The sequence below is a fragment of the Sorex araneus genome, chromosome 3 (assembly GCF_027595985.1).
Source record: "Sorex araneus isolate mSorAra2 chromosome 3, mSorAra2.pri, whole genome shotgun sequence".
NCBI lineage: Eukaryota > Metazoa > Chordata > Mammalia > Eulipotyphla > Soricidae > Sorex > Sorex araneus.
Window position 1 is genome coordinate 23,144,773 of NC_073304.1, and position 14,369 is coordinate 23,159,141.

At 44.4% G+C, this 14,369-nt stretch overlaps 1 protein-coding gene across 19 annotated transcripts in view; it reads right to left on the reverse strand.

Moving 5' to 3' along the window:
* The window catches only part of NRXN3 (neurexin 3), a 1,748,572-nt gene that overhangs the window by 1,629,271 nt on the left and 104,932 nt on the right, over positions 1-14,369 (reverse strand). For all 19 annotated transcript variants that reach the window (XM_055133160.1, XM_055133157.1, XM_055133153.1 and 16 more), the window contains exon 3: positions 9,249-9,266. In XM_055133160.1, coding sequence (XP_054989135.1) covers positions 9,249-9,266 — 18 coding nt within the window. The remainder of the gene's footprint in view (positions 1-9,248; positions 9,267-14,369) is intronic.

The following is a 14,369-nucleotide window of genomic DNA, read 5'->3' on the forward strand; positions in this document are numbered from 1 at the left end:
TGAGCACAGAGCCCAGGAGCAAGCCTTGGGTAGCACTTTAAATCACTGTCACTGTATCACTGTCATCCTGTTGCTCATTTCGAGGGCGCCAGTAATGTCTCCATTGTGAGACTTGTTACTGTTTTTAGCATATCAAATATGCCACGGATAGCTCACCAGGCTCTGCCGTGAGGGCGAGATACTCTCGGTAGCTTCCCAGGCTCTCTGAGAGGGGCGGAGGAATCGAACCTAGGTTGGCCGTGTGCAAAGCAAATGCTCTACCCGCTGTGCTATCGATCCAGCCCAGCTTTAAATTAAAAAAAAAAAAGAAGGTTGGTCTTATTTTCACCATCAGAAACAGGTCAGTAGCACTGCTCTGAGAGCACACAGCCATTCCAGGGGCCAGGATCCTGGGTAGGTTTAGAGATTGTATTTGTTCTAGGTCAGATGTTTCACAGATCACTAAAAGGTAAGACAGGGGCTGGAATAGGAACTCAGAAGAACACTCTATAAACGCTCTTTGAAACAATCTCACCATCAACTCTGGTTTTGAATGAATCCTCAACCACCACTCAAAAACCAGCTCCATAAAAGTTCACTTGATGGTAGCTGGGTAGAGAATAGGAAGTGGGTTTGGATAATCTTTTAATGGGTAAATTATTGAAAATTTCCAACACAGGACTCTTAAGGAGCTCTCACATCATTAGAAAAATAATTACCAAATTATAGAGGGTTACTAAAGTGTCTCCTATCTAGATGTCATATTCTACCAGAGTGCCCCCCTGGCTGAATTCAGGAACGATTTTTGGATCCTGGCAAAATGCCTGATCATAGGGGTTTGAGAGAGAGCACAGAGGGCTGGAGTGCATGCTCTTCTTTGGGAGGCTGAGGTTTGATCCCCAGCATCATATCCCAGCATACCTCTTGCAATGACACCCAAAGAGGAAGAAGTAGCCTTAAACACTGCTGGGTGTGACTCAAAAACCAAGCCAAGCACAAGAAACAAAACAAGATGTCTTATAAGAGCCCTTCCCCTACAAATAAGATATGTGATAATAACCATTCCCCTCACTCTTCCTCGAGTGAGGAATAATTGCAGTGTCTGGGTTCTCAGGGTGCACTCAAGAACAAAGGGGGAGAAAAGATCACCACTAGCAGGTGAGACAAATTGAGATGACCTTAGACCAGGCTATGTGAGTAATGTGCAAACTATACTTCTGGCCTCTATGTCATATCCTTTGGGAAAATCCTCATAGAGATAGCTGCTCTTGTAGCTCAAGAGAATGGAAATGGATAGGAAAGTAAAGTCATTTGTAAGTTTTTGTAGTCATCATGAAGCCCATCTTGAAAATGACTGAGATAGAGAATGGAAACTATTTACTGAAACCAGCAAGAATAAGATGTAATCTTTAGGAAGCAGGCCAGAGTTGAAGGTCTCCATCAGTTAATACTGTCTTCCCCTCAAATATATGATACTTCACCCATGTCAGATGGTTTTTAATCCATCTTTCTTTCCTTTTCTCTCACTAAGGAAAGCATTTCAGGGGAGAAAGAAAGCCACTCATGAAAAACAAAGCAAAAATTTCAAGAGGGAAAAAAATGAATGCTAGTTCTGCCAAGAATTTTACTTCATTCATTTTCAGGGTAAAATCCTGAATCCTAGTATAAAATCCATATGCATCATCTCTTTTTCTATATGAAGTGAAGAAATTAAATGTCACTAATTGCTGCAAGTGCCAAGTACCAACATTAAATTCTTATGAAGCTATGAATCTTTCTAAAAAGTGATTATAGAAAATCAGAAGGCAATAGAAACATTCTCTCTGCGTGTCTTAGCACTAAGAGAATTAGTGAAGGTGGTGGGGGGTGGGGGGTGGAGCCCAATGAAGAGAGAAGCCACCACTGATGGTATGTTCTGTAAAGTGAAAGGAAACTTAGAAAAAAGAAGAAGAAAGAGAAGAAAAGCACATCTGAGCATTTTAATCACTATAGAGAGAGTGAATTCAATTAACTTGGTAAAAAGAATTCTAAAGGTAGCTATTATTTGTTGATGTTTACCATAGACAAAACACGATGAGGTATCATTGCAAACACCGCAACTCTATGGGAAAGACGTCACTATAATTTCAATTTTACAAGTAAGAAAACCAAGCACCGCAACCAAAGTCACACTGCTCACTGAGGGGTGATGTGAGGATTCCTGCCCAGCAGATGGACTCTCCACGCTGTGCTGGTAACCATGACGCTAGCTACCCTAATTCAACGTTGGTGGAGAAGGAAGGAGACTTCTCTTGCAGAATTCACAGGCAGAAAATAGTGCCTGAATTGAAATTCAGCTTCATTTAATACCCTGGTGCAGCCTGACTTAAGGGGTATCAGGAGAGCCCTTTCAAATGGCTATCACCTCCTTTTTCTCACTCCTCATCACAATATTCTACTCAACCATGGAACTTTTCTTTTCCTGGGTTTATTTAAAATGCCAATCTGAGTAAGATACCCGTTAGGAGTTTCTCTTTTCACTATTCAATGTGTAAGATAGTCAGGAAGCAAGCTAAATATCCTTCCCCAAAGACAGGGGTAAGACAGGATCATAGGAGTATAAGGACAAGGGCATGGAGCCACTAGATACGGGGTGGGAGTGGGCAGAAGAATGCTTGAAGGTAAGAGGTTGGCTATAGGTGTGCTCACTTGCCCAGTTGCCATTTGGACAAACACTTCTGTGCGCCTTTCCTGAGTTCTCTCTACTGTTAACTTCAGTTTTCTCACCTAGCAGGTTTGACTTATAGCAGAGGGTCGGCCCCTGAACATGAATGACATGAAACTGAAAGACACAACTGATGCACTAGATGAGAACTTTACCTAAATAGATATTGGGTTCTGGATTTTAAAAAAATAAAATAAAATCTAGGGCTGAGTTTAACAACATTGAAAAAAAAAAAAACACAGTCCCAAGCTTCGGATAAATAAACCAAATTACATTAAGGCAGGAACAGGAGAGAAACAATTTAGCAACTTTAAAGTGGTATATGTTTTCTGTGACTTTCTATGACTAAGTTCAATGTAATATAATCATTTTTCAAAAAGCTAATGTGTTTAGAATCATCATTGATAGATGTAGGGAGTTTTAAAAAATGGAGTGTGTATGGGGGGTGGGGAGGGGGTTCAAAGCAATAGTATATCAGGTAGGGTGCTTGTCTTGTACATGGCTGACCTGGGTTTGATCCCCAGCACCATGTATAGTACTCTGAACTTGCCAGGAATGATCCCTGAGCACAGAGTCAGGGGTAATCTCTAAGTACCCCACTGGGTATGGCCCCCAAAAAAACAAATTAAAAAAAATAGGAAAAAGAGAAATGGGACCACGTTACTGATTGGGACACATCAAAAACACAACGTGTGGTGTAGGCAGCATTCTTTGAAAAGGATGCTAAAAAAATGTTCAGTTTTCAAAGAACAATAACTTGAATGAAAGAACTTAAAACTCTTGTTTGAGAATGCCCAAGGAAACTAGAGATGTTTCAGCCTTTAGAAAAGAAAATCCTTAAAGACAAAGCCCTGTCTTCAAACATAAGAGCATAATTAGATCTATTCTGTGTATCTCCAAGGGCTAGAAGCAATACAGGTGGGAAAAGCTACAGTGATTCAGTATAAACCTGAGCTTTTGAGTGCTTAGGGTTCTTGAATAGAACAGAAAGGCTAAAAGGGCAATGAGTTATTTGTTGTCATAAGAGTTCAAATCAAATATGAATAAAATCTTAGAGGAGAGACTCAAAATTTAGGTGCACAGACAAATCTGACAACCCCTTGGATCTTTTCCAGCACTGAAATGTAGATTCTATCAGCCAATAAGCATTGACTACATAGCAAGTAGTGGGGACGTACATCTCTTGTCTTATAGAGTATCTCACTCTGTGCCCATGCTCTTATTCTTACATGCTCTGCTATTCAAGGGTTCAGGGTCCAAGTGGAATCTTTACGGGGCAATTCACAGATGAATTTACGTGTTGTGATGGCAACACAAATGTCCTAACCCTATACACTGGAACAGACAAAGGACAATCATTCACCCCATACTCCTCTCCATCCCCTGGCTACTAACCTGCTAGCATCCCCAAACATGCAGGCTATGAAAGGATGGTCAAGATAGATGCTTCTAAGTGCCTTCCCTTCCCTTCCAAATCACTTTCCTTTCAAATAGAAGGTCTCAAACTTCAGTCATAGCAAAACTACCTGATGAACTATCTCTGGTGAGCCTAGAACTCAGGGTTAGCTTGAATACTAACTCAGGGTTAGCTTGAATACTGGTTTAAATAAACAAAAACCTGAATTCAAATCCCAGCTCTAACTTATGAATTGGGGTTTTGGAATAGGTTAACTTTTCCTTGCCTCTCCCTTATAAAAGATCATCTCAGGATCACTGTGACAACCATAGGCAATGTGGAGAGAACTTTGTACTGTTCATAGCACTCAGGAAAGGCTAGGAAGTGTACAGTTATTGCTGCTAGTATTTTGGAGACTGGTATACCTAGACTCTCTCTCCACCCTGTCCCCATCACTTCATGAGAATTTGATTCTTTGACAGTGACAGGAATTGAACTCAAGGCCTCACATATGCCAGACAGGTGCTCTATCACTGAGCCACTTCCCTGGCCCTTCTACCTTCATATCTTGACATCCTTTCTCTCATAAGCTGGCAGCTCAAGCAGACCACCTCAGACATCTCCCTGAGCAGTCACAGCTGAATTGCCCCCTACAGGGAATCCTCTAGCTCTGAGTCCCCATTGAATCCCATCTCCCAACTCCTCCTGAGATAGCTCTGCAAACAGACTAAGCTTATTCTAGATTCCAGCAACTCTGCAAACTGGCAGGGGTCAGGGATATCAAGGGTGCATTCAGCAAGCTGCACAGCTTACTTGAAGTGCATGGCAGTTTGCTGACTCCAGTTTCCCCACTTGGGGGTGGGAAACTAGGGAAACCCTAGTTTCTCTAAAGTCTCACCCATGGTATTTTGTATAAGATGCTCCCAAACACCCCAGTACATTGAGCATACGTTGCCCCTTCCTGTTAAATAGCTCTAATCCCCCCTCATCCTTGGTGCAAAATGCTAACACTCCACACAGTTGGTGGGGCCGGGGGAGTTCGACCCCACTGAGACCGCAGGGTGCCTCTAACAATTTTTTTCTAGCTCTTACTCTGATGCTGCCCTCTGTAAGTGAGGCACACTCAGACCAAACCAGCTTCTAGTGAGTGGATCTTGCCATAACACTGAAAAATGGGATGCAGGGGAGATTTAGAGGTGCTAGAAAAAAGTCACCAAGGTCCAGTTATCAGCTTCCTTGAGGCAGACAAGGATGGAGCAGACTGGAAAATGGCTCCTTCTTCACACTCATCAAGGCTCCCCAAAGGAGACATGAAGCAATTTGTATCTCCTGCAACCCAGGGTCTTGACAAAACACGGGTCTGCCTCTATGACAGGAAACGTTGATTTCTGGACCAGCTCCTGCCGATGCCAGTGCTGTGGACCACCCCTCAGAGCCATGAGCCTCCAGGGAAAACCCTTTGTGCCCATAAATGCAAGTCAGACTTCGCTGGCGTGACCTTCTGACTTCGGGTTTAGGACAGTGACCTTCAGTTAGGCTCCCTGGAAGGACAGAGCTCAAGACACTCAGGACAGCCCATCAGGGCCCCACCCCCAGACTGTAGGGGCAGACAAGGAGGGGCAGGGAGCAGGAACTGGCAGAGAGAGGCTCCAGCAAAGGCTGGCAATGGCTTCAGGCAACAGCAGACCAATGCCTCCCAACTGCCCTCCCCCAGCCAAGAGCCCCTCCTCCTGCACCTGCCAGGGCTCTGATGGACTGAAGCAAGAGGCCTAGTTCCTCATTGGGCCGCCGAATAACTAGGGCACTTCCACAAGGTCACAGTTATTCATTTACATTCCATCTCTAATCAGCAGGCAGAGCCTGAGAAATTATCCCTTCTGAGGAGACAGGCTGTCACTGAAGCATCATAAACAGCCCCTCTTGGCTGGAGGGAAGCGTGGGGGGAAGGGAAGGAGGGTCTCACACACAGACCCCTGCCTCCAGATGCTACCTCTGCCCTGCCTTCTGCCTCACCTGAAGTGGGCTTATTCTCCCCTTCACAGAGAGTTCTGGGTACCGGAGGGAGAGCTAAGAGTACCACCTGCTTCGGTAGGACTAGGACTGCCCACTTCAACCTAAGGGCAGCCCCAGGGAACAGCAACAAATTCCCAAAGCATCACTTTTCCTCGAAAGACCTCCCCTCCAGAAAAAAATGGGCTCAGGTGACACATCTAGCAGGTTTTTGAGAGAAGAAAAGGCAAAGGTCATGAAATTGGGATGGTCCCATGTGGGTTCCTGTAGTTGTTGTTCTCTCAGGAATGGTCACACCCTGCCAAGGGACCCTTATCATGATGTGTTACTCCACCACACCTATGTGGACCACAGCGCCTTGCTGAGAATCAAAAAAGACACCATGGTCAGAGGCAGCTGGTAGGCACAGGTTGGCAGGAAGATGGGCTGCATTCAGCTCTGAGCACAGCGGCTGGGGAACCACTCAATGCATGGCACAATTCCCATGAGTCTCAGTAGGGCCTCTGGGACACACCTCTGCTGGAAACAAGGAAGAGGGGGGAATTCATTCAAAATCAAGTATTTACTTTTACAAATAATATGGGGTACAAGTGAGGTGTAAGCCTAACCCTCACCTCCTTAAAGTACTCCAGAAAACATCTTATAGAGGCCTTACCTCAGCACCTTCTAAGAATGAGCAATTTTATTTTCTCTACAGTCTATTTTGTCACCTCCTGATATAATATATATACATATATGCATAAATACGTGATATATGCATACAGGGCTGGAGTGACAGCGGGTAGGGCATTTGCCTTGCATGCGGCCGACCCAGGTTTGATTCCTTCATCCCTCTTGCAGAGCCCAGCAAGCTACTGAGAGTACCGTGCTTGCATGGCAGAGCCTGGCAAGCTACCTGTGAGGTATTTAATATGCCAAAAACAGTAACAAGTCTCACAATGGAGACATTACTGGTGCCCGTTCAAGCAAAATTGGTGAACAACTGGACAACAGTGCCACAGTGTTATTTGCATACAATACACTTCATAGGCACATTGTTTCTTAATTTCTTGCATCCAACTAGAGTCAAGCAGGGATTATCTTTTGTTACAATTTGATCCCTACTACCTAGGATATGATCTGATACATAGCAGGTTCACATATTTGCTAAGTGACTGACTTAACTAAAATATTACAAAGTAGAAAGAATGAATTGATTGGTATCTTCCTTGGAGATGTTGTGCTATGCTTTGGGTCAAACACTGTTTTCAAAGGCTGGAGTGGGAAAAAAAATAGAAACTAGGAAGCCCTCTGTCTCATCCAGACACTTCACTGTTCTCTTAGGCTGGGACATAGCTGTGGGATAATGCTCTGAAACCCTCCATTTGGGAAAATAAGGGAAATAGATGGAGTCACCTGTATACCCCAATTTGAGGTACATAACTCATTTATTTTACTTTCTGGGTTTCCTTCTTCTCGCTCTCTCTCCTTATCATCTCCTTTCCTCTCATATCCCCTAAAGAAAGCTATCATACTCACTAAAATAACAGATGATAATGTCCCATTACCTCAAAGCAAAACTACCCACAGCTTCACTTATGAATTCTAGGGGAGGCACCCCACTTGTCCCAGTGGAGCATGTATGGAGTCAAAAGTCCAAGTTCAAAGCCTAGACATAGCCCAATGACCTTGGCAAACTGTTTTCCTGTTGAGCCCTAAATTTCCTTCATATTAAAATGGATGAACAATAACTATATTGTATTGGCACAATAATGGATTCAATACTTAAAGGATTAGACAAGAAAACATATGAAAATACCTACAAAACTACCTACTCCTTTCCAATTTGGTAAGACTCATTCTTCCTTTTCCTTGATTTGGGGGCCACACCTGATAGTTGTCAAGATCTATTTCTGGCTTTTTCTCAGAGGTCAGTTCCTTTGATGCTCTGAGGATGTTGTGGTGCCAGGGATGGAACTCAGGCCCTTTGCAAGGGAACCTGCTCTCCAGCCTACTAAGCAATCCCTCTGTCCCTATTCTAGTGCAACATTCTAGCCAGTTTCAAATGGTCCCCAAATAACTCTAAATATCTGCACTTCTTGTTATTTTATTGGGAGAGAGGGAGCAAGGGTATGAGGGGCACACCCAGCAGTGTTTAGGGCTTACTCCTGGCTCTGTACTCAAAGATCATCCCTCCTGGTGAAGCTCAAGAATGTTGAGGGTTGAACACCAGTAGGCTGCGTGCAAGGCAAGTGCCTACCTGCTGTTCTATCACTCCAGCTACCTGTACTTTTTATCTACAGCAAATGGCTGTATGTGTGTGAGTGTAGCTATATGCCTATACCCCACACAATGCTTAAAACTGGGGTCTGGGTGACTATGCATCTCATTCATTTTTTGATGGGTATCCCGAGTAGTGGTCAGAATATTGCAGGCCCAGTAGTTCAAAGCTCTTGGCTGAGGAATGTGGCTCATTGTTGCCAGAGGACCACATAGTGCTGGGAATTACACATGCCAGGCACGTACTCAAATACTTGGTTCTGACCCTAAGTAAGCATTATGAAGTAAATGCTCAATTATCATAAGGATGGTTCTGATATTTGTTCATTGAAAAAAATAACATTTTTTCTTCTTTACAGTGAGCATGTATTAGTTACATCACCAGGGGAAAAAACACTGCTATTTTCATAGTGGAAAGTCACTTTTTAGAATAGAAAAAAAACAAGCTTCTTGCACCCATATCATATTTTTCTATTCTAAGTATATCTTCAACTTTCAACCACAAGGATAGCAGGTAAGTAGATTGATGGAAGTCTGGGGAAGAGGCATTCATTATATTGAAGAATATATACCTTAACATTAAAAAAAATATTTTCAGAAAGTGCTCAGTTCCCACTTCTTTGGTTCACTAGGAATCATTAATCAGAAGGAAGTGATTGTAATAAGCATGGGAACCACATCTCTTTGGTTTCAAAAATGATTCTTCAAAACCAATACATGAATGCATCCATAAATTCAAGAATTTCTTATAGGCATAAATCAATGAAAATAAAAAAATACTTAAGATTTTTTTCTGCTCTGTTTAAGAGTTCCTAGAAAGAGATCTCACTCAGAGTCAAAGCATGCACAATCTAGCAGAGAGGAAATTTCCACAGCAGCTGTGCAAACACAAAGACTCACCTGGACCTTGACTGACATCTGTGGCAGCATTTTCAAAGGGAGGGAAAAGAAGAGAAGAGAAAGGGGGAGAAAAAGGAAGAAGAGTGTTAGCAGCACACACACACTTATGCACCCTGCCCTTGCATGACAATGAGTTCATGCAAGAACCCATAGGTGCTCATCTTTGAGCACATAAGTCTACCTTCACCCAAAAACCACCCATGCAAGCCGAGGGGCCAAGCTCCCTTTTCACTGTGCATGTAGAGAGAGAAAGAGAGAGACGGGCTTCATATCTGTCCGGAAAGATGTCTTCCTGGAATCAGATAGGGCTCCAAAGAGCCAAACAGATGGGAATCCTGCAAGAATATTGGTTAAAATATTCTGGTTGATTTCTGCACACCAACACCCAGGCAAATCCCCCTCCTCCTTAGATTTAGAACCCTGGACAGGAAGCCAAGCAAAGTTCCTCAAAAGAGAGAAAAAGTAGCAATGAACCACTCCCTGGAAGAAGAAAGAAAATCAGACAAACAAATAAAGAGCAAGTGGCAGCATTATTCACTGCATAGAAATGAAGGATACCAGAACACAAGACATTAATAATTCTTCCCTCCCCGGTACTTCCAGTGACCATTCATCATAGACAGCAGCACGCGTGCATGAGATTGTATGTGAGTAGATCATTTGCCACACAAATGAAACTCATGCCTCCCCCTTTCATTGCTCTCCTTTTCACCTCATCATTAATGACAGGAATCGCCATATGAAATCACATCTGACAACCGCAAATAAACACCCAGCACTGCAAAGGTTGACATTTGAATTAAGCCAATGAACTTTCAAAAAAATGAAGAATGGTTCACTCCCATAATCTTCACAAACAATCTCCTCCTCCCCTGAAATGTGAGATAAAATTGTGCTGGAGAAGCTGAACCAAGAGCCAACTCCCCAAGTGCTATTCAAGCTCCAGACCCAATGGAATGGAGCATGCCTAGCCAGGGAGAAGGGTGAGTCTGCTTCAGAAAACCACTGACCACCAGCCCAGTAACTGTCCCGGCTGACTCACTTCGAATCACAGAAGGTGAATCCATAGACATTATTGAATTCAGTTCATTTTTCTTAAGGTGGAGGATGAGAGAAGGCAAAAGACTTGTCCAAGGTGCCAAAATGATCCCAGACCTCTTGAATCCCACCCAGTGCAGCATTCATTTCAACCAACTAAAGCCCAGATCCCCAAGAGTACATGGGACCTTCATTCAGTTTGCTAGTTAAAGTGAGTCTCCTAAGCGATCACCAACTACATTGTAGTCGAAGGCCATGTGGGGGAAGGGAGTTGCGGGCTGAATGAGGGCTAGAGACTGAGCACAGCGGCCACTCAACACCTTTATTGCAAACCACAACAGCTAATTAGAGAGAGAAAACAGAAGGGAATGCCTTGCCACAGTGGCAGGGTGGGGTGGGGGGGAGATGGGATTGGGGAGGGTGGGAGGGACACTGGGTTTACGGGTGGTGGAGAATGGGCACTGGTGAAGGGATGGGTTCCAAACTTTGTATGAGGGAAGTATAAGCACAAAAGTGTATAAATCTGTAACTGTACCCTCACGGTGATTCTCTAATTAAAAATAAATAAATTTAAAAAAAAATAAAAATAAAAAAAAAATAAAGTGAGTCTCCTAAGGGCCTCCCAGCAACATCCTGAACGGTCTCTGGGTTCATCTTTGTGCCCATAAATTGCTGCAATCAGATTTGTAAAACCCCAGCAAGTTCCTCCCTGCTCTTGCCTCAGGAATACCCAGGCACAGGCCCCGCAGAGCCAGGTTCTGCCTTCTACTGTGACAGCGGAGCAATGCTCCAGCCCACATCCTGCATCCTGCGTTCCCTAGAAGCCTTATCTGCCCAAAGAGACTTCTAGGGAGCGCTGAATCACTCTTCGGCCACACCCCCTTTCAGGTTTCCAGGCGAGTTGTTAGATTTAGGGGTAGACTGGCAGCCCGGAGGAAGAAAAGAGGCAAAATAGAAGATGTGGGAAGGGAAAACAAGTGGCATAAATAACTAAGCAGGACCATTAACCATGACTGATGGATTGCCTAGAATAGTGGTCGTTACAGAACCCTTTCATTAAACAGGATATCAAACCGTTTGCATGTGGTGGGGTTCAGTGCTGCACACGTCAACACTAGTTGTTCATAGAAACACTTTAGGGGGCCAACAGGATCCAAGAGAGACAAGGCATCTTTCCATTTCAGGTGGCCCCTGAGGCACTGAGGTGATCACTTAAAGGCTTGGAAATAGACGGGTCTGGGTTCAAAGGAAGGGTTGCTGCCCGACCTTGACTCAAACATGAGATTTCCAAGCCCTTTTCCTGAGTTGCCAAATGAAAGGATAACAGAGCCTCCCTTGCTGCCTTGTTAGGAGACATCAGATGAGATTAAATACTTGTAAAGCACTCAACTTAGTACAAGGCAAACACTGCGTAAATGTTGGCTGCTCTGATTGTTATCATTTGAATTACCAGAGACAGAATTACCAGAAAATGTTGACCAGATGGCTCCCTGGAAATACCAAGGAACTATAGGCATTCAGCAGCATTTCTTTCGATGATCTGACTGAAAGTGGACTCATTCTGGGTGGTCTTTGTATGCCTTCCCCATTCGTCAGTGGGAAGTGGAGCAAGGGTAGTTAGTGGTTTTAGGTGCCCAGAAGAAGGGATCCAAACAAATTCTATTTGCATTTTTTTATATTTTCTTTCTTAGAGGCTTCATTTATTGCATCTTCATTTATCCTAGGGGTGTGTTAAAAGAAATACAGCATCTCCTAGTATTAATCTTGTTTCTGTTTAGCTTTGGGTCACACCCAGTTGTGCTCAGGAACTTCTTTGGCCTGGGAGACCCAGCAGTGCCATGCTGGGGATCAAATTCTAGGCTCCTCCATGCAAAGCACGTGCTCTGACACTGAACTATCTCCCGGACCCAGGACAGCATCTCTTTTTCCCAAAGAAGGGGAAGAAGGCCCCTAAGGAAAAGCCCCTTTCCTCAGGATTCTAGCTCAGTTCCAGGCCCTGGACCAATCTGAGGGCAGTTCAGGTGTGATGTTCAACTTGAAGAATAGTGAGACACAGTATCAACTGCCCTCTGGCCCAAGAGGCAGAGAATGGCCTGAATCTCTGTACTCATTAATTGCAAAAGTGGGAAGATGTGAGGGAAGGCAGCAGAGAACCATAGAAGTCAGGGATTCAACTGTATCCACCTGCTATATTCCAGCCCAGCTTCCTCTTCCCCGTCTTGAGCCCCTGCCCCACAGTTAATCGATGCATTTGCAGGCTTACCCCCACCGTGGCTCCAAGGCCAGTGCTGAGAGCCAGGATCAGATGGGAGGGCTGGGATGGAACGTGCTGGATTGTTGGGGTTCGGGCCCTGGCTGACCTGACTGTGGCTCCTGCAGATGACCTCAGCTTTCTGGGCTTCATTTTCCTTTTCTGTAAAGTAGGTGTGATTGTAGCTATTGCCTTTTAGGGCTGCTGTGAGCAGCTAGGACAGTCCTGAGCATATAGAAAGGTCTTAATGATAGGTCATTTTTGTGGTGCGTGTGGTGGAAGACAACTTTGTCTACATACAACCCCCAGCAGAGAGACTTACCTAGTGGCCAATTTGTCTAACTTACCTGACCCACCCAGACCTTTGCTATGTCCCCTCTTTGAGGTGTTCTTACCTCCCCACCCTCCACCCTGATCCCTCTTTGGCTATTCTAGGACCAACTGGAGGCGGAGGGTGGGAAAATCCATATGCAATTGTCAGAGCCACTACTGGCAATGCTTGGCATACCATATTGGATGCTGGGAATCAAACCTAGGTCAGCGAAATGCAAGGCAAGTGCCCTACCTGCTGTACTAGCTCTCAAGTCCCACATATGTTAATTTTTAATAAATAAATTGTGGGTACACATAACCGGGGAATAAAAAGGCACACAGATGACATTGACCTCGGGAGGTGGCATCTGCGCCTGTGCCAGCACTTCCTCGGCTCCCCACTTGCTACTTGATTTTCTCACATTGCTGGGTCTGGAGTTTTCCAGAGAGCCACTGCACTTCCATCTCTAGTCTATTTTCTCTCCTGGAAAATAGGCCAGAGCGGAGGCAGAGTTCACCAGGTGAAGTCCCAGGAGGTTTGGCTCTCTTCTGGTCCCGAACCTTCTCACCTACCTCCAGGGGTGTGAAAGGAGCTCTCTGGACTCCTGCCTCCCGAGATGATCTAAACAAGGGGTGAGCCAAGGGGGGCACCCCGCTTGGTTCTGCTACAGGTGCAGTAGCAGAAGGGGGCATCTTTCTTTTAAAAACCTCTCTTGGCAAGAAGAACCAAATCTCCCCAAGCAGGCAATTGATTCCTCAGAACTTTCTAATAACTAGCTTGGGCATTTGCCTCCTGTGATTCACCCTAATATTGAATATGCAGTGTCGGGGACCACAGGCAGGAATGCCCCACTCACTTCTTACAGGAGGCCAAAAAGAGAATGAGAGCAGTGCTCTCCTTTCATTTCTCTTGTTCTCACACACACACACACACACACACACACACACACACACAGAGCATGATTTCAGCATGGAAGTTTCAGCAAAGGTGGTCACAAATTGGACCAGAAATTGTTTTCATAAAAATTCCCTCTGAGTTAGTAACAAAGATTCAAAGGCAACATAATGGGAAAAATGACCCACACAATTTAATTGGGGGGAGTGAGAGGGAGGAGCATTGGGCAAGGGAAATGGGTCCACTGCTAATGGGTGTTGGAATTAGAAATCATTATTAATTATAAACCATCTATTAAAAAATAAAGTAATGTTAAAAATTTTTAAAGCAACCATCAAAATTTAAAAACTCTCTCCAAGTACTTGTTGAGCACCTGTTCCTGGTCTCCACATAACCATGTGAGAGCTGCAGTGAGAAGAATCAGAGCAGGAAGGAGCCACGTTATAGAAAGCTTTCTCTGCTCCATCATAACAGTTGCAGTAAGTCAACACGCATCGAGTAGGTCCCTGATGGGGCCTCTGTGTTTGCTATTATCCTGGTGGAAGACCAGTCTGGGTGGAGACAGGTAAAGCTTTCCTCATTTTCTTTAGGTATCAGATCAAGTACTCCTTCCTCTTATCTGTCA